This window comes from Chiloscyllium plagiosum, chromosome 11 (genome assembly GCF_004010195.1).
Source record: "Chiloscyllium plagiosum isolate BGI_BamShark_2017 chromosome 11, ASM401019v2, whole genome shotgun sequence".
Lineage (NCBI taxonomy): Eukaryota > Metazoa > Chordata > Chondrichthyes > Orectolobiformes > Hemiscylliidae > Chiloscyllium > Chiloscyllium plagiosum.
This window is the reverse complement of record NC_057720.1, coordinates 28,052,932-28,073,552: the sequence shown is the minus strand read 5'-3', so window position 1 is coordinate 28,073,552 and position 20,621 is coordinate 28,052,932. Positions and strand designations below refer to the sequence as shown.

General features: G+C 43.7%; 1 protein-coding gene across 7 annotated transcripts in view; it reads right to left on the bottom strand.

The window, feature by feature from the left end:
• The window catches only part of LOC122554242 (CMP-N-acetylneuraminate-beta-1,4-galactoside alpha-2,3-sialyltransferase-like), a 627,037-nt gene that overhangs the window by 387,951 nt on the left and 218,465 nt on the right, over positions 1-20,621 (bottom strand). For 6 of the 7 annotated variants that reach the window (XM_043698962.1, XM_043698961.1, XM_043698960.1 and 3 more), the window contains exon 4: positions 9,006-9,113. The exons of the other annotated variant lie outside the window; for it this stretch is intronic. In XM_043698962.1, the coding sequence (XP_043554897.1) occupies positions 9,006-9,113 (108 nt within the window). The remainder of the gene's footprint in view (positions 1-9,005; positions 9,114-20,621) is intronic. 7 annotated transcript variants of the gene reach the window in all.

The window sequence follows — 20,621 nt, the reverse complement described above, 5'->3', positions numbered from 1 at the left end:
ACAAAAGCATGCTCACTGTCCTTGATTAATCTCTGCCTCTCCAAACACAAATTAACTCTGTCCCTCAGAATTGCTTCAAATAGTTTCCCCATCACCAACAGGTGAGACTGACTGACCTGTAGTTCCTTAGTATTTGTTCCCTTCTTGAAAAACAGTACCACACTGGCTATCCATTAGTTTTCCAGTACCACTCCTGTGACCAGAGAGGAATTGAACATTTTTGCAAGCACCCCTGCTCTTTCCTTCCTTGCTTCACTCAACAACCTGAGATACATCCATCTCTGGACATTTATGTACTTTTAAGCCTGCCAGACCACTCATAACCTCCTGTCTACACTAATTTCTTTAATCATATCACATCTTCTTCGTGATATTTATACCAGTATCGTTGCTCTCACTAGTGAGCACTGACAAAAAAAATTCATTTAGAGCCCTACCCACATCCTTTGGCTCCACACATTATCACTGTGGTCCTTAATGGGCTCCACTCTTACCCTCATTATCCTTTGACACAATGTACCTGTAAAGCAACTTGGGGCTTTCCTTTATTTTACTTGCCATAATCCTTGCATGTCCCCTTATAGCTTTTATAATCGTCACCTTAAGTTCCCTCTAGCACATTCTACATTCCTCACGGGCTTCTGCTGTTTTATATCTGCCATAAGCTCCCTTTTTCAATTAACTGAATATATCTTGACATCCAGGGTCCACAGGCACCCTTTTTTTTTTAATTGGAACATTCGTTAAACGTAATTCCTAAATGCATCTCACTTTTCTGAGTCAGATTTACCCGAGACAGAAAGTATCTGCTCCCAGACCATTCTAACCCATCCTTGACCTTTGCCATAATAATCTTGAATCTAGTCGAGCTAAGATCATTACCTGCAAAATTCTCCCCTCCTGGAGCTATAGGCTATCCTTATTACAGTTTACAATTCTTCAAAGCTTAATGTCACCTTATAACTTTGAAATTGTTCCCTGTAGATCAAGATCCAAATCATTCAGATGTATGAGAAAAGCAAGGGTCCCAATACCAAACCCTGGGGAATTCCATTGCAAACCTTTTTCCAATTTGAAAATTATTCATTGACTATTAGTCTTTGGTTCCTAACAGTCAGTCAATTTTGTATCCGTGTTGCTACTGACCCTTTTGATCCATTATCTACAACTTGCCTTGATGTCTGTTGGGTGGCATTGCATTAACTGCCTTCCAGAACAGTGTTAGTCTCACCAAGCTTTTGTTACTTATCCAAAAAAAACCCAACAAATTAAAAATTATTTCCCTTTTAGAAAGTCAGTCTGACTTTTCCTGATCAATTCACCTTCTTCCATGTTGACAACTAATTCCATCCCAAATAATTGTCACTAGAAATTTTCCCACCACTGTAATTGCTGGGATTATCCTTACTCCCTGTTTGAAAAAGGTGGTAATATTTTCAAATTTTATATCTTCTGGCACCTCCCCAAGTCCAGGGAAGATTGTAGCCCATGGTCCTTCAATTTCCACTCTCACTTTGTTAAAATTCTTGGTTATATCTCATCCAGCCCTGATGCCTTGTCAAATGTAAGCACCAACAGTCTATTCAACACTTCTACTTAAAAACTTCTAATGACCAAGTTTCCTCCATTGTTGCCATGGCCTAGACAACATCTCTCTCTTTGGTAAAGACTAACACAAAGTAGTCATTTAACATACTGGACATGCCTAGTCACCAGATGTAGATCCCTAATCGGCTCAACTCCTCTTATCACAATTTTACTATTTATGTAACCTTAGGAGAACTAGAAAGCATCTTCATGTTGGCTGCTAAGTCGTTCTCATAAATTCTCTTTGCTGCTTTTATATGCTTTGCCACTTCTAAATGTTCTGTATTTGTCTTGGTTCCCAATTTTATTTTCTGCCTGACACTTGTCATAAGCTCACCTTTAACCTTAATTTCTAACTCCTTTGTCATCCAAGAAGCCCTAGATTTGTTTGTTCGACCTTTCACATTTGAGGGAACATGCCTAGACTGTTCCTGAGAAATGTCCTCTTTGAAGTTGGATCACTGTTCAGCCAACCTTCCAATCCAGTCAATACTGGCCAACTTTGCTCATGCTCCACTGAAATATGCGCTCCATCAGTTGATTTTTCTGACTCTGCATTGTTACACATCTTCTTCAGCATCATCCTGAACATTATGATACCATGATCACTGTCTCCTAAATGTTCCCCATATGACATGGGGTCTATTTAGTCCAACTCATTTCCAAGACACAGGTCCAACAATGCAACCTTTTTTTCTTGGACTGGAAACATACTGCTGTAAGAAGCTCTCCTGTACACAATCCAAGAACACCTGCCTTTCACTCTACAAATATCTCAGTCTGTGTTTGGGAAACTGAAGTGCCCCATTATAATTACTCTACAACATGCATCTCTTTGTAATTTCCCTGCAGATTTGTTTTCCAGCATCCTTTTCACTAGTTGGTATTCGATAGACTATACCTAACAATGTAATTTTGTTCCTTAGCTCTAGCCAAATTGATTCTATGCTCGGTCTCTCTGAGACATCTCTTTTGCGAGCAATGTAGTGCTCTTCTTAACCAATACTGCTACCCCTCCCACCTTTCCCACCTTTTCTGCCTTTTCTGATTACTTTGTACCGAGACATATTTAACATTCAGTCTTGCCCTTTCTTGAGCCAGGTCTGTGTTATCAGCACAACATCAAAATTCCTTATGACAACCTTATTTACCATATTTCAGGTGTTCACATGCATGCACAATAATCCTGTTCTGGACTTAAAAGATTTTTCTTTCTTCCTCTGATTTCAACTACTAATCTGCCATTGTCTACGTCACTGCCAGTTGCTTTGCCATGTATTTTGTGAACCCTGAGTTTCTCCTCTATTATTCTCCCTTGGTTCCCACATCTCTGCCAAGTTACTTTAAAGCCTTCCCAAAGCACTAGCAAAACACCCCGCAAAGAACTCAGTCCCAGCTTTGTGCTATGCAACTCATCTGGCTTGCACAGGTGTAAACTTCCCCAGAGTCGATCCATGTCTTTGAAATCTAAAGTTCGTTCTCCTGCACCATCTTTCCAGCCTCGCATTCATCTGCCTATCCTTCTATTTCTGTACTCGCTTGCACATGGCACTGACATTATTAAACGTGAGATCCCGCTTCCTGACTTTCTATCAAGCTTCCTAAATTCTGACTGCAAGACCTCATCCCCCTTCCTACTAAAGTCACTGGTACCAATCTGGACCAGGACCTTTGGTTATTCTATATAGTCTTAAACTTACTTCCCTTACACTAACTTTACTGTAATTCCTTTACCGCACTTTGTTTACTTTTTTTTATATCAGCCCTGACTTTCATGTATTCCTGTCGTTTCAGTTAATCCCTTCTACTGAAAAACACCCTTTTAAAAAAAGCACAAAAAAACGAACCACTTCCTCATAATGTCGCCATTAGTTTTTTTTTCTCCCAATCAGCAGTAGCAGAAGCTGCGCCTGTTAATACTATGCCTCCCCTCTTGTTTCTGGGACTGGGATCCTGAGTCTCAATACATTCTCTCGTCGTTATGTAGAAACTGAAGTGCTGGGCCCCCATCCTGTGCCTCAATATATCCTCTTGTTTATGGTCAAGTTCCTTCAACGATTGGCATGGGATGGTGAGATATCTTCAGACATTTATTTGGATCTTTTGAATTGATTCATACTCTCAATTGCTAAAGTTTTGTTTCAATGCTATCATGCTGCAAATTCCAACAGTTAACACTTTCTTGGTCTCTCTCTTCTTTTTCAGTTCTTCTTTGTGGACTTTCAGGCTGACGTTAAGAACAGCTGGAACTTGCCTCAGCGGATGCTGCATTGATCTTAGACACATATCTATTTCAAATGTTTTAAAAATTGTTGAGGTGATAAATAGTGAGGAACATAGCCTCAGACTAAAGAAGACGTAAATGGGATTGTCAGATGTGCTGATCGGTCACAAATGGAATTCAATCTGGATAAACGTGAGGTAATGCACTTGGGCAGGACAACAAGGCAAGGGAATACCCTGGGATGCATCGAGGATCAGAGGGAGCTTGGTATCTATGTGTACTGGTTCCTTCAGGTATCAGGACAGGTTGATAAAATGGTTAAGAAGGCATATGGTATACTTGCCTTTATTAGTCAGGGCATTGAAACTAAGAGTATAGAGGTTATGTCAGAATTGTATAAAATGGTGATTAGGCCACAGCTACAGTATTGTGTGCAGTTCTGGAATCCACATTATAGGAGGAACATGATAGCACTGGATAGCATGCAGAGGAGATTTACCAGGACCTTGGCTGGAGAGCTTGTTATGGAGAGAGATTGGACAGAGAGATTAGGGTTGTTAACTTTTGAGAAGATGAGAGTGAGAGGGGACATAACTGAGATGTATAAAATAATGAATGGCTTAGATAGGGTAGACAGAAAGAAACATTTTCATCCAGCAGGTGGTGGGAGTCTGGAACTCACTGCCTGCAAGAGTCATAAACCCTCATTACATTTAAAAAGTATTTCGACACACAGTTATGATGCCAAGGTATATTAGGCTATAGATCAAGAACTGGAAAATAGGGTTATAACAGGTAGTTGCTTTTCAACAGTGTGGACACAAGGGGCCAAAAGGCTATGCTCTGTGCTGTAGATCAATGAATCTATCTACTTCGAGTCAATATTCACCATGAAGACATACTAAGCCCGTAAATATATTGTTTTCCACAGTCAGTGTTCTGTGACACACTACAAATTTATTTTGGCATATTAAGGGTTTCTAGTCCAAGTTTTTGGCTTGCTCTAGCTGAGATGCGTAGTTGTTGCCTGCTCCATATTTTCACTTATTAATGCACTGGGCTTAGAGTAATTTGTTTCCTCAGTATGAGTATGGTGCCATTACTTAGTCTCAAACTTACTTCTGAGGCTTCATTTTTAGATCACCACATTTAGCCACCTCACACAGATCTGAAAGTTATGACATTGCATGACACGCTGGCATCCATCTGACATTTTATGTTAACTTGGTGTTTTCCTCCTGCACTCATTATTCCAACACTGACAGACCATTTGTCACCTCACAGCCTAACTGAGTTGACCTGTTGCATGGTGTAGCGTGATTTGTCACAATCTTCAGCTGATCGCTCTTTGGAGTCCATCTACAGCTACTTGTTGGGTCTCCTCCAAGACAAACACTTGTGTGCAAAATAACTTAGCTTCTCACAGTCAGAATGTTCTTTCCCTTTTATTCCCTTTGCATGATGTCCTCTGCATTGTTTGCATCCTGAGCTTTGTCCGTGATACTTTTGCCATATCAATCTGGAATGTCTTTCAGCTTAACACAAAGCCTGATTTGTCATTCCATGATTATGCTGTAGTTACTGATTTGCAATTTCTGCACTTCGCACATCAAATGCTTTCCTGTGAATGTGTTTCAGCTTTCTCATTAAGTGTTCTCACTGCAGGACTTCATATCCCTAATACAAATCCTGTCTTTAATTAGATCATCTTTAGTTGCTCAAAATCACAGAATTAGGTAATTTTCATGCAGACATTTTAAAGAACAAAGAACAAAGAAAATTTACAGCCCAGGAACAGGCCCTTCGGCCCTCCAAGCCTGAGCCAATCCAAATCTGCTGTCTAAACCTGTCGCCCAATTTCTAAGCATCTGTATCCCTCTACTCCCCACCTACTCATGCATCTGTCTAGATGCATCTTAAATTAATCTACCATGCCTGCCTCTCCTACCTCTGCTGGCAACGCATTCCAGGCACCTACCACCCTCCGTGTAAAGTACTTGCCTCGTGTATCTCACTTAAACCTTGCACCTCTCACCTTGAAAGCGTAACCTCTCGATATTGAATCCTTCGCCTTGGGGAAAAAGCTTATCTCTATCTACCCTATCTATAACCTTCATGATTTTGTAGACCTCAATCAGGTTCCCCCCTTAATCTCCTTTTTTCTAATGAAAACAACCCTCACTGACTCAACCTCTCTTCATAGCTAGCACCTTCCATATCAGGCAACATCCTCATAAACCTTCTCTGTACCCACTCCATAGCGTACATATTCTTTTGGTAATGTGGCGACCAGAACTGTACACAGTATTCTAAATGTAGCCAAACCAATGCCGTGTACAATTTTAACATGACCTGCCAGTTCTTGTACTCAATACCCCGTCCGATGAAGGCAAGCATACCATTTGCTTTCTTGACTACTCTATCCACCTGTGCAGCAACCTTCAGGGTACAATGGTCCTGAACGCCCAGATCTCTCTGCTCATCAACTTTTCCCAAGGCTCTTCCATTTACAGTATAATTCGCTCTAGAGTTAGATTTTACAAAATGCATCACCTCACATTTGGACTGAACTCCATCTGCCATCTCTCCGCCCAACTCTCCAGTCTATCTATAGTTTCCTGTATTCTTTGACAGTTCCCTGTGCTTTTTGATACCCCACCAATCTTTGTGTCATCTGCAAACTTGCTGATCATACCTCTTCCAGATCATTTATGTAGAACACAAACAACAGTGGCCCCAGCACTGATCCCTGTGGATTTCTCCATTTCGAGACACTCCCTTCAACTACTACTCTCTGTCTGCTGTTGATCAACCAGTTCGTTATCCACTTAGTTGGAACACCCTGCACACCATGTGACTTCACTTTCTCCATTAGTCTACCATGGGGAACCTTATCAAATGCCTTACCAAAGTCCATGTATATGACATCTAATCCATTAATGGATTCTTTCACCTTAGGCTGTCATATCAAACACACACAACTCATAACTTACATTCAACTTGGAGTTCAAGACATGTCTTTAAGACTTCCAAAATATCTGTTGTCCATGTTCTGATGGACATGGAAGGCTCCTCTGGGGTCAGTCTCTAAACACCTCCATCTGCCATGACCAGGGCCTCCAAGCCCTCCCTTTCTTCCTCTCTCAACGTCTCCACCAGTACCCTTCCAGTGACACTCTAATTTGTTTGGCTGAACTGGTCCTCACCTTTAATAATTTCTCCTTTGAATCCTCCCACTTCCTCCAGACGAAAGGGGCAGCCATTCGCACCCGCGTGGGCCCCAGCTATGCCTGTCTCTTTGTCAGCTACGTGGGACAGTCCATCTTCTGCAGTTACACCAGCACCATGTCCCACCTTTTCCTCCGCTACATTATTGACTGCATCGGCGCCACCTTGTACTCGCACGAAGAGGTTGAACAGTTCATCAACTTCACCAACACATTCCACCCAGACTATAAGTTCACCTGGACCATCTCAGACACCTCCCTCCCCTTCCTGGGCCTCTCCATCTCCATCAACGGTGACCGACACAACATTGACATTTTCTACAAACCCAACGATTCCCACAGCTACCTGATTTACACCTCCTCCCACACTGCCTCCTGTAAAAATGTTACCCCTTATTCCCAATTCCTCCATCTCCCCTGCATCTGCTCCCATGAGGGCCAGTTCCACACGGAACACACTAGATGGCCTCCTTCTTTAAAGACCGCAATCTCCCCATCCACGCAGTTGAAGATGCCCTCCAGCGCATCTCATCATGTCCCGTACCTCCATCCTCAAACCCCACACCTCCAACCACACCATGAACAGAACCCTCCTGGTCCTCAACTTCCATCCCACCAACTTCTGTATGTATTGCATCATCCACCAACATTTCTGCCACTTACAAACGGACCCTACCACCACAGATATATTGCCCTCCCCACCTCTATCCGCTTTCTGTAAAGACCGTTCCATCCGTGACTACCTTGTCAGATCCATGCCCCCCCTCCCCCAACAACCCACCCTCCCTACCTTCTCCTGCCACCGCAGGAATTGCAAAACCTGCGCCCACCCCTTCCCCCTCACCTCCGTCCAAGGACCTAAAAGAGCCTTCTACACCCATCAAAGTTTCACCTGCACTTCCACACTTCACTTACTGTAGCCGTTGCTCCCGATGCGGTCTCCTCCACATTAGGGAGACAGGACACCTCCTCGCAGAGCGCTTCAGAGAACATCTCCGGGACACCTGCACCAACCAACTCCACCACCCTATCGCCGAACACTTCAACTCCCCCTCCCACTCCACCAAGGACATGCAGGTCCTGGGCCTCCTCCATCGCCTAATGCCTGGAGGAAGAATGCCTCATCTTCCACCTCGAGACCCTCCAACCCTATGGCATCAATGTGGATTTCACCAATTTCCTCATTTCCCCTCCTCCTACCTTATCCCTGTTTCAAACTTCCAGCTCAGCACCGCCCTCATGATCTGCCCTACCTGTCCATCTTCCTTCCTACCTATCCACTCCACCCTCCCTACAGACCTATCACCATTACCCCACCTCAATCCACTGAGTGGATTCCCAGCTGACTTCCCCTTACCGACCCACCCTGACCTGCTATGCTTTACCAGCACCACACTCTCAACTCTAATCTCCAGCATCTGCAGTCCTCATTTTCATCTGAAGTGGAACTGAACCCACTATATCAAATTCCTTTAACAGCATCAATGTCACTCTGGGATGTTAAATGTACTTGTACAAAATTGTCAAAAACTGCCCTGAATGACTCAGTTGATGCAAAAGGTACAGGTTATTCAACCACAGGTTGACAGCACAATCGAACATAAAGTCAACTTCATCCCAGTCCTCCAGACGACAAACTAAACGCGTGTAACAGAAAATTCTTTATGTTGCCCTAACTTAAATGTTTGGATTGCATCTCTGCTCTAAAATGCAAATTCACAAGGCATTTCATATGTTAAGAGTTTTATTCCTTGTAAAGCTACAAAACCAATTGATAAAAAGTTCATTAGGGTTATACATGCAAATTGTGCGCATTCTCAATAAATATCCTTAATATTAATTAACGCAGTGTCGAGTAAACTTATCTCCTACATGAATGAGAAGTATTGCACATGTCCAGTATCTTTATGATCAGTAATCTGGCATTTGTGGGGCCACGACGAGAATCCCTCAATTTCTGCACTTACCGAATGTAGCCCAATGTGGTTTGGGAAGGAATAAAAAGTCTGTCTTTGTGGGTATCAGCATTGGTACAGCCATCTCTTCTGTTGTCCACCACTGGATTCTCCAGTTCCCTAAGAGTTACCCACAAATTACATTTTCAGAACTTTCTAACAAGTATGATATACAAGTACTCGTATTACAGATATGATTCTGACACTCTATATAGTGCAAACTCATTAGTTTGAAATATATCATAAACTAACCAACCACAGTTATGCTATCCCCTCACTAGAAAACTACACAGCTATTCATTATAAATAAAATAGAAATGCAAGGCCAGGCGATGTGGTTGTACCTGCATGATGTGGGAGCTGGTGGACCCGTTGTGTTTTGGAGTGACTGGATCTATAGCAAGTGTTGATTGCTTGAGGAACTCTGGCCCAGAGTTGATGAGCTGGAGTCCAATCTTCGAGCAAAGCAACACATCAGACAGGGGGAAAGAGTTATCTGGGCATTGTCTTTCAAAAAGCAGCCACATGTCTTTCATTAATTAACTTGAATTCATACAGTGGTCAGGGACAGGAGGGTATGACTACATGTGAAGCAGGCAGAGGGATCCAGGAGATGGCGTGGAAGGAGCCTCAGCCCTTAAATTTCTCTTGCTCCCGGTATGAAGAGTACAGATGGCTGTAGGAAGAATGAGCAAACTGACCATTGCAATTGTGCCATTTAAGGGGGGCACGGAGAGAAGAGGAGAAATATAGTTGTGATTGGGGATAGTATAATCAAGGAAAAGACACAGTTCTCAGTGCCCCAAGGACTGTGAGCTCGCAGGCTCTGTTCCCTGGGCTCAGGGTCTCTCATCTGGGCTGTAAAGGAACTTGGAGTGAGAGGGGAGAGATCCAATTGCCATGGTCCACATAGGTACCAAATATATGGGCAGAAATAGGAAAGAGGTTCTGCAGAGGGAATATGAACAGTAGGGGCTAAATTAAAAAGCAGGACCAAAAACCCAATTATCTTTGAGCCAAGAGCAAATTCACACAGGGTCTACAAGAATAAAGAGGTATGCACATGGCTCGAAGATTGGTGCAGGAGAAGCAGATTCCAATTCATGGGATACTGGGAGAGGGGGGAGTTGTTCTGGTGGAATAGGCTCCACCCCAGTCATGTGGGACCAGAGTCTTGGTGAATTGCAAAGCTTGGGCTGTGGACAGGGCTTTAAATTGAAAGGTCGGAGGAGGTCATTTGCATCGGAAATTATGGAAAGAGTTAAAGGGGGGAGAGCTCAGCAGAGGTTATTGAAGTTTCCAGAACAAGTAAAAGGACTCTGCATATGGAAAGGGTCAGGAATCTAAAATCAGGCACAATAAATAAGGGGACAACTATGAGAAAGGGGGTTGGGGGGTGGGGGGCAGTTAATCCAGGACTTTTTAAAAATTAAATCATAAGATGTGGGCTTCACTGACATGGCCAGCATTTATTGCCTGGCCCTGATTGCCCAGAGGCTGTAAAGAGGCAACCACATTGCTGTAGAACTGGAGTCACACATAGGCCACACCAGGTTAGGATGGCAGTTTCCTTCCCTAAAGGTGAATATGTGTTCTACTTGAATGCTCAGAGTGTATGGAACAAGATAAAAGAGCTTGTACCACAGATTGAAATTGGTGGGTATGTTGTTGTGAGTATCACAGAAACATGGCTTCAAGAGGATCAGGCTGGGAACTAAATGTATAACAATTCAGGTCCTATCAAAACAACAGACAGATGAACAGAGTGGGCAGGCTTGCCTTGCTCGTAAGTAATGAAATTAAATCGATAGCATGAAGCAATACATGGTTGTAAGGTGCAGAGCCTGTGTGGATGTGAGGAACTGCAAAGCAAAAATGACCCTGATGAGAGTTATCTTCAGGTTTCCTAGCAGTAATCAGCATGCGGGGAAGGAAATAAATCAGGAGATAGAAAAGGCATGTTAGAAAAGATACTCATCAATCATTGTGGGAGTCTTCATTATGTACGTGGACTGGAAAAATCAAGTTGGCAGTGGATTACAAGGAAATAAGTTCAAGGAATATCTATTAGATGATTCTTTGAAGCAGCTTGTGGGTGCAGCTCACTAGGGAACAGGCGATTCTGGATTTGGCGATGCGTAATGAGGCAGTTTGAGAGGGATAAGCTGGAATCAGACATAATGGCAATACAACTGAGTAAAGGTAACGATAAAGACATCAGTGAGGAGCTGGCGGGAGCCATTTGGAAGGGGAGCCTAGCAGGAAAGATGGTGAAGCAGAAATGGCAGGAGTTTCTGGGGATAGTTCAGGAGGCACAGCAGAAATTCATCCTGAGGTAAAAGAAAAATACTTTATAGACTTAATTAAACTTCAGAGCCACAGCAATGTGGTTGGCTCTCAACTTCCCTCTGAAGTGGCCTTGCAAGACATTCAATTGTATCAATAACCACAAAATCTCAATAAAGAAATGAAACTGGGCGGACAACCTGCAACGACATAGGCTTCGGAAAAGACAAAGAAAGAAACAGCTCATCAATTCTGCAAACTCGACCTTACTAACATCTGAGGTGAAAATGTGTTGCTGGAAAAGCGCAGCAGTTCAGGCAGCATCCAAGGAACAGGAGAATCGACGTTTCGGGCATAAGCCCTTCTTCAGGAAGCAATCTAACATCTGGGGGCCAATGCCAAAACTGGGATAATGGCCTCACAGACTAGTCAAGAAACAGCCTTGAGTATGACGATACTCATGGAATCATACTTTATGGACAATATCCCAGACATCACCAGCACCATTCATGGATGCGTCCTGCCCCACCGGCAGGACAGACACAGCAGAAGTGGTTGCAAAAGTGGTATACAGTTGGTCGAGAGTGGCCCTGTGAGTTCTCAACACTGACACCAGATCCCATGAAGTCTCATGGCTTCAGACTAAACAAAGGCAAGGAAATCTCCATGTACTGTCCAACCTCAGCAGATGAATCAGTACTCCTCCACATTGAGCAATACTCAGATGAAGCACTGAAGGTGGCAAGTGCAAAATGTACTCTGGGTGGGGGATTTCAATGTCCACCATCAAGAGTGGCTCAGCAGCAGCACTACAGACTGAAATAGCCAGGTCCTAAAGGACATAGTTGCTCGACTGGGTCTGTGTCAAGTGGTAAGGGATCCAACAAAATGGAAAAATAAACCTGGCCTCAGCTTTACCAGAAGCATCTGTTCATGACCGTGTTGGTAAGAAAGACCACTACACAGTCCAAATGGAGACAAAGCCCCACCTTCCCATTGAGAATAATCTCCATGATATTGTGAGTCACTATCACCGTACTAAATGGGACAGACTAATAGCAAGCCAAGACTAGGCATCCATGATGTGTTGTAACTATCACCAGCAGAATATGCAACCTCATGCCCTGCCATATTCTCCACTCCACCATGGTCATCAAGTCAGGCGGTCAATCCTGGTTCAATGGAGAGTGCAGGAGGGCATTCCAGGAGCAGCCCTGAGCGTACGTAACAACAAGGCATCAACATGGTGAAGCTCCGACAACTCTGCACACACAAAGCAGGAAAAATCCAACCCAGGAAATTACTGCCCGTCAGTCTACTGTTGACTTTCAGTAAAGCAATGGAAGGTGTCATCAGGATTGTTATCAAGCATTGTCTGCGAGTAATAACCTACTCAGTGATGTTCAGCTTGGTTACTTGCCAGGGCCACTCAGCTCCTGACGTTATTACAGCCTTGGTCCAAATGTGGACAAAAGAGCTGAATTCCAGAAGTGAGGTGAGTGTGACAGCACATGACGTCATGGCCGCATCAAACCAAGTGTGGCATCAAGGAGCCTCAGCAAAACTGAAAGCAATGGGTATCAGAGGACAAACTCTCTGCTGGTTGGAGTCATACCTGACACATAGGAAGATGTTGTGGTGGTTGGAGGTCACTCATATCAGCTTCAAGATATCCCTGCAGGAGGTCTTCAGGGTAGGAGGCCCAACCATCTTCATCTGCTTCATCCATGACCTTCTTTCCATCATTAAGGTCAGATATGAGAATGTTTATCAATGATGCACAGTGTTCAGCACCACTCGTCTTCTCAGATACCTAAACAGTTGGTTCTCAAATGCAAACAAGATCTGGGCAATATCCACACTTGGACTGATAAGTGGCAAGTCACATTCACGCCACACAAATCCCAAGCAATGACCATCTTCAATAACTGACAATTGAACCAAGACATTTTGACATTCAATGATGTTATCATCACTGAATGCCCCAACTATCAACATCCTTGGGGTTATCGTTGATGACCAAACTCAAGTGGACTCGCCACATATACACCTGGCTACAACAGCAGGTCAGAGACTAGAAATACTGAAGTAAGGACATCATGACTCCCTAAAGCCTGTCTATCATCTACAAGTCACAAGTCAGGAGTGTGACAGAATACTCCCCATTTGCCTTGATGTCTGCAGCTCGAACTGCATTCAATAAGTGTGACACCATCAGGGATATAGCGGCCCACTTGATTGACACCACATTGACATGCATCCACTCCTTCACAGCAGTGTATATTATCACTGGGTACACTGCAGAAATTCACATAAGATCCTTAGAGAGCACCTTTCAAACCCATGACCACTTCCATGGAAAGACAAGGGCAGCAGATACATGGGAATTCCATCACCAGGTGCAAGCTCCCTCCATGCCAGTCACTATTCTGACTTGGAAATATATTGCTGTTCCTTCACTGTCACTGGGGCAAAATCCAGGAATTCCCTTCCAAAGGATCACTGTAGATTAACCTAAAGCATGTAGACTGCAATGGTTAAAGAATGATGTGGAGGTGCCAGGGGTATTGTGTGATTTTTAACTCCGTGGTTAAAGAAGGTAACTCATCCCCACCTTCTCAAGGCTACCTAGAGACAGGCAATAAATGCTGGCCAGCCAGCAACACCCACATCCCAGGAATATAAAGGGGAGGCTTTTAAAAACCAGCAGAGATAATTATAAAAAGCATTAAGTGGGGGAGAAGATAAAATATAAGGGTTAGCTAGCTGGCAATACAAAATAAGATTGCAAGAGTTTTTTTTAGATATTTAGAACAGACATTGGACTCCTGGAAAGTGAGGGTGGAGAACAAACAAACGGCAGAGAAACTGAATGCATACTTTGCAGAAGTTTTCATAGTGGAAGACACCAGCAGCATACCAGAACTTCAAGATAGTCAAATGTAGAGATGAGTGCAGTGGCCATCTAAGGAGAATGTACTAGACAAGCTGAAGGGTCTGAAGGTGGATAAATCACCTGGACCACACAGACTATGCCACAGAGGACTGAAGGAGATAGCCAAGCTGATGGCAAAGTTATAAGTGGTAATCTTTCAGGAATTACTGGAGGCAGGGAGGTTCTCAGAGGACTGAAAAATGTCTAATGTTGAACCTCTGTTGAAGAAGGGAGAGACTCAGAAGACAGGATAGCACAGGCCAGTTAGTCTGACCTCAGTCGTTACTAAGATTTTACCATGCAATATTAAGGATGAGATTGCTTGGAAGTGGATGGTAAAATAGAGCTGAGTCAGCATGGCTTTATCAAGACAAGGTTACGCCTGACAAATCTGTTCCAATTCTTTGAGGAAGTAACAAGCGAATTGGACAAAGGACAGCCAGTGAAAATTATCTACTTGGATTCCAGAAGGACTCAGACAGGTGCTGCACAGGACACCGCTAAATAAGAGCCCATCTTTGGGGCAAGGTAGTGGCATGAATAGAGGACTGGCAGAAGACAGAGAGTGGGGATGAAGGAGTCTTTTTCAGGATGGCAGCCCCTCATTAGTCGAGTTCTGGTGGGGTCAGTGTTGGGAATCACAATTACTATTAATCACTATTAATACGTAATATTGGGAATCACTATTAATACATTAGCAATCTAACCGAACGCAAAGAGGCCATTTTTGCTAAGTTTGCAGATGACACAAAGATAGGTGGGAACACAGATAGTGTTGAGGAAGCAGGGAAGCTTCAGATGAATGTGGACAGACTAGGACAGTGAGAAAAGAAGTATCGGGTGGATTACAATGTTGGAAAATGAGGTTATGCACTTTGGCGGGAAGAACTTTGGCTTAATCTCTTTTATACATACTTTTTTCGAAATGGGGAAAGGCTTTGGAAATCTGATGGGCAAGGGGACTTGGGAGTCTTAGTTCAGGCTTCTCTAATGCTTAATATGCAGGTTGCACTGGCATTTGGGAAGGCAAATGAATTGTTAGCATTCATTTCAAGAGGGCCAGAGTACAAGAATATAGATGTACTGCTGAGGCTGTATAAGGCTCTGTTCAGACTGCATTGAAAAAATTGCCAGCAGTTTTGTGCCCTGCATTCAAGGAAGAATACGCTGACGTTTGGGGCGGGGGTCCAGAGGAAGTTTACAAGAATGATCCCAGAGCTGAAAGTCTTATCTTATGAGAAGAAGTTGAGGACTCTGAGTCATAGAGATATACAGCACAGAAACAGATCCTTCAGACCAACTGGTTCATACCAACCAGATATCCTAAAAAAATCTAGTCTCATTTCTCAGTTACCTGGATTTGATCCACATCACTAAGTCCTTCCTATTCAAGTATCCATCCGGATGCCTTTTCAATGTTGTAATTGTACCAGCCTCCACCACTTCCTCTGGCAGCTCATTCCATACACATACCACCCTCTGCATGAAAAGGTTGCCCCTTAGGTCCCTTTTATATCTTTCTCTCTCATCTTAAACCTATGCCTTCCTGTTTGGGATGCCCCACTGCCCCTATGACCACGCCGCCCGCCACCACACCCCTTCCCCATACAGCAAATCTATGAGTGATGTTCTCACTAACGAAATGCTACTGTAAGTCAAAATAACACTTTGGTAATATGATAGGAGTTCCAGTGCTGGTTAGTGCTACTATGTATGATGGCCATACATCCCAACAACTGGCAGGCCATATCAAACAGCATGTCCCATTGACCATTTGTAGTTAGCAGCATGTCATTCTGCTCAACTAGACCATGCTAGCAACACTCAAAAGTATTCCCACCGTCAGATGTGATTCTGCTATTGGACATCATTTAGTAAATAATTCACACTGTGCTAAGAGTTACTCCAGAAACCAATGTAGGTTCATCAGCAGAGATTGCAGAGACATGCATTTGCACATACTACAAGCTACTTACATATATAGGACCCTGTTTTTGTAGGTAAAAAGGATTTCTAACATATGTTGCACTTTGCAAAATAAGGGGTCACAGAGACAGCCAAACCCTGCTGTTTCCCCATGGCAACACACTGGCCAATCAGAAGCTATTTACCTGCTCTAAGAAATAAAATTGATCATTAGCTGTTCCTGCTGCATTTTCATGCCAAATGATGGCCCAATCAATCAGCACTTGCTTCTTATGCTGTATAAACTGGTGTCTCTCTCTTCACGTCTGCTTCTTGCATCCAACTTTTGATGAGTACAAACAAAACATTTTATATCCTTTGAGCAATGGTTTCAGATACAGTCAATGACACCTATAGCACAAAAATGGTTCTTTAGCCACTCTGTATCCACTCTGGTAAGAAACAACTGCCTAACCATTCTAAACCCATTTTCCAGCACTTGGACCATAATCTTGTGCACCTTGGCATCACAAGAGCACATTAAAATACTTCTTAAATATTATGAGGATTTTTGCCTCTACCATCCTTATAGGAAGTGAGTTCCAAATTCCCACTCTCACATCTTTTCTAAACCTTCTGCCCCTTACATTAAATCTATGCGCTCTGGGCATTGATCCAATATCAAGGGGAAAAGTTTCTTCCTGTCTACACTTACTATGTCCCTGATTTTTATATATTTCAATCCTATTCCCTCTACTTGAAGGAAAAAACATCCTGTCTGTCCAATCTCCCTTTATAATAAACTCTCCAGCCCAGGATATAACCTGTTAAATCTGTTCTGCAAGTTCTCCACTGCAATCATATCCCTCTTATAATGTGGATTCCAAACATAACATTCTAGCTGTGGCCTAACCAAAATTTTACACAATTTCAACATAACCTCCTGCTCTAAAACTCGATGCTTCAACTAATAAAGGCAAATATAATACATACCTCCTTAACCACATAATCCACCTTAAGGGACCAACATACAGGTAGACCAAGATCCCTCTGATTTTCAGTATTTTCCAGGGTCCTACCATCCATCCTGTACCTCCGTTGCCTTGTTCACTCTGCCGAAGTGCAACAACTCACGTTTATCTAGATTGACGGATCACTGGCAAATGGAATTCAATCTGACTAGCCTGCTTATATCTAATTGTAAATTAAGGCGATGTCCCTCACTAAATGCCACTTCACCTATTTTTATGTCATTGGCGAACTTCAACCTTCCTATATTCAAGTCTATATTCAGGCCACAACACTGACCTCTGTGGGACTCCAATGAACAAAGACTTCCAATCAAAAAGGTGCTCCTCAATTATCATTTTCTGCTTCCTGCTGGTCACTCAACTGTGAATCCAATTTGCAAGATTTCCTTGGATCCTATGGGCTCTTACTTTTACAATCAATCTCCCAAGCAAGACTTTATGAAAAACCTTGCTGAAGTTGAAGTACACTACATCAAAAGCATTGCCCTCATCTACAAACCTGGTCAACTCTTAAAAAAAATCAAACAAGTTGGTCAGACATGAACCAGGTGACATATTACACCACTTGTTTTTAGGACACCTGCTGTTAAATGTGGCTTAGGGCTGGCACAACTCGTGGCATTAATGATATCTACCTCCTTTTGGTCATGAAATAATGATAATAAATAGGGATGCTGATAATAGATGACCATCATGTTCCTCTTTTATGCAACCATTTATTGCAATGCAGCATCCAAGTAAACTCACAATCTTAGGTTCCTCTATCACTTGCCTCTCGACTGGAGCCTCCATACTGGATTTCCTTCCAAAACATAATTTTTCATATCTTGGACCTCTCCCATTCTTCAGTCTCAGGATTACTAATGGCTTAATTCTCTGCACAATTGATATTAACTATTTTGCCACTTCCCTCTGCGTTCCCATATAACAACATTTTACTTTTGCAAAAGTTCCTACTCTGATTAACAATGTGCTCCTGACATCCAAATAAATCTGTAGCTGTAACTGCAACTAATTATGCAAGTATACAAAATTTAATCACTACTCCCAATTTATTATCAGCAAGATTTTTATTGGTAGGAACAAATTACTGTAAATGCTGGAATCTGTACTGAAAACAACAAATGCAGGAGATCATTACAGACAGGCAGGAGGCTGGAAGAACACAGCAAGCCAGACAGCATCAGGAGGTGGAGAAGTCCATGTTTCGGGTGTAATCCTTCTTCAGGACTGGGGGTGGGGGTGGGGGGAGCTGCAGATAAAGGGAGTGGTGGGGGCAGGGTGGTGAAGTGGTGATAAATGAAGACAGGTTGAGGGTATGACCTGGTTGGTCAATGGGAGGAATGAATCCGGTTGGTGACAGGGACCAGAGGCAGTGAGGGGGTGAGGCTGGGAAGGGAGGTGATTTGAAATTGGAGAACACAATGTTGAGTCCTCTGGGCTGTAGGGTACCCAGGTGCAAGAAAGGGTTGTTCCTCCAATAGGCACTGTGTTCAATAGGAGGCCAAAGATAGTCATGTCAGAAAAGAAGTGATTGGGGGAATTGAAATGGACAGTGACTGCAGACCTGGCTGCGATGCTCCATGAGCCGTTCTCTAAGTTTATGTTCAGTCTGCCGCATGTTGAGAAGACCACAACGGGAGCACCTGATGCAGTAAACTAAGTTAGAAGAGGGGCAGGTGAACCTCTGCCTCACCTGGAAGGACTGTTTTGTGTCCTGGATGGAGGCGAGGGGGGTGGTGTACTGGCAGGTTTTGCATTTGTTCTGGTTGCAAGGGAAGGAGCTTGGTGGATCGGTGGTGGGAGTGGCGTGAATCAAGGACTGTCGGAGGGAACAGTCCTTGTGGAAGGCTGAGAGGGGTGGGCAAGGGAAGATGTTCTTGGTGGTAGGGTCTATTTGGAGTTGGCGGAAGTCTTTGAAGATGATGCGTTGGATACGGAGATTGGTGGGGTGGTAGGTGAGGACAAGGGGAATCTATCCTTATTGCGTTGGGAGGATACGGTGGTTTAGAGTGGTGGAACGGAGAATAGAGGTAGTGCAGCGGAGGACTGTCTGGATGACGGAGGGAGGAAAAGTGTGGGGAACAACTGGGATGCTCGTCCAAGCAGATGCGGCGCAGGTGGATGAATTAGGGGAATGGGATAGAGTTCTTGCAGGATACTGGGTGAGAGGAGGTGTAGTCCAGGTAGTTATGGGAGTCTGTAGGTTTGTAGTAGATGTCCATCTGAAGACTATTGCCGGAGATGGAAATGGTGAGATCAAGAAAGGGGAGGGAGGTGTCACGAATGGACCGAAGTGAAATTGAGGGCGGGATAGAAGTTGTGGGCAAAGTCGATGAACTGTTCCAGTTCAGTCTGGGTGCAGTACACTGCACTGAAGCACTTATCGATGTAATGCCGGAACAGTTGGGGTATAGTACTGCATAGGTGAAGAGGGACTATTCGATATGGCCGGCAGAGACAGGCATAGCTGGGGCCATCCAGGTACCCATGGCCACCACCTTAATTTGGAGGAAATGGGAGGAGTTAAAGGAGGTTGAGGGTGAGGACCAGTTCAGCAAAGCAGAGGAGGGCAAGTCAGGCAACATCAAAGGAGAGAGAGTAAGCTAATGTTTTGAGTCTGGATGACTCTTTATCAGAGCTGGAATGAAGAGTAACGGGTCAGCATATATGCTATATTCAGGGGGGAGGCAGTGATGGTAGGAGTAGTGAGTCCAGTGTGATGGTGGAGAAAAGATGTTAGTAGTTTACATTAAGTGATCAGGATGTGACAATGGTGTGTCTCCTGCCAGACTTGAAAGAACACTAACTGGGAGGGGGTAAGAGGAGGACATGATAACAAGCTAAAAGAAAGGAAAGAAATGGTTCACAATTTGAAGGTGTCGAGCTCAATATTAAGTCTAAAAGGCTGTAAGGTGCCTAGTCTGAAGATGAGGTGTTGTTCCTCCAGTTTGTGCTGTGTTTTACTGGAACACTGCAGCATGCCAAGGACAGACATGTGGGCATGACAGCAGGATGCTATGTTAAAATGACTGGTGATGGCAAGGTCAGGATCCTGAATCCAAATAGAGTTAAGGAGAATCCAAAGCGTTTTTACAAATACATTAAGGACCAAAGGGTAACTAGGGAGAGAATAGGGCCCCTCAAAGATGAGGCAGCATCCAAGGAACAGGAGAATCGGCGTTTCGGGCATGAGCCCTTCTTCAGGAATCGGGCTCTTGCCCGAAACTTCGATTCTCCTGTTCCTTGAATGCTGCCTGACCTGCTGTGCTTTTCCAGTAACACATTTTCAGCTCTGATCTCCAGCATCTGCAGTCCTCACTTTCTCCCCTCAAAGATCAGAGAGGTAAAAACAATGACTGCAGATGCTGGAAACCAGATTCTGGATCAGTGGTGCTGGAAGAGCACAGCAATTCAGGCAGCATCCGAGGACAGGCAAAATCGACGTTTCGGGCAAAAGCCCTTCATCAG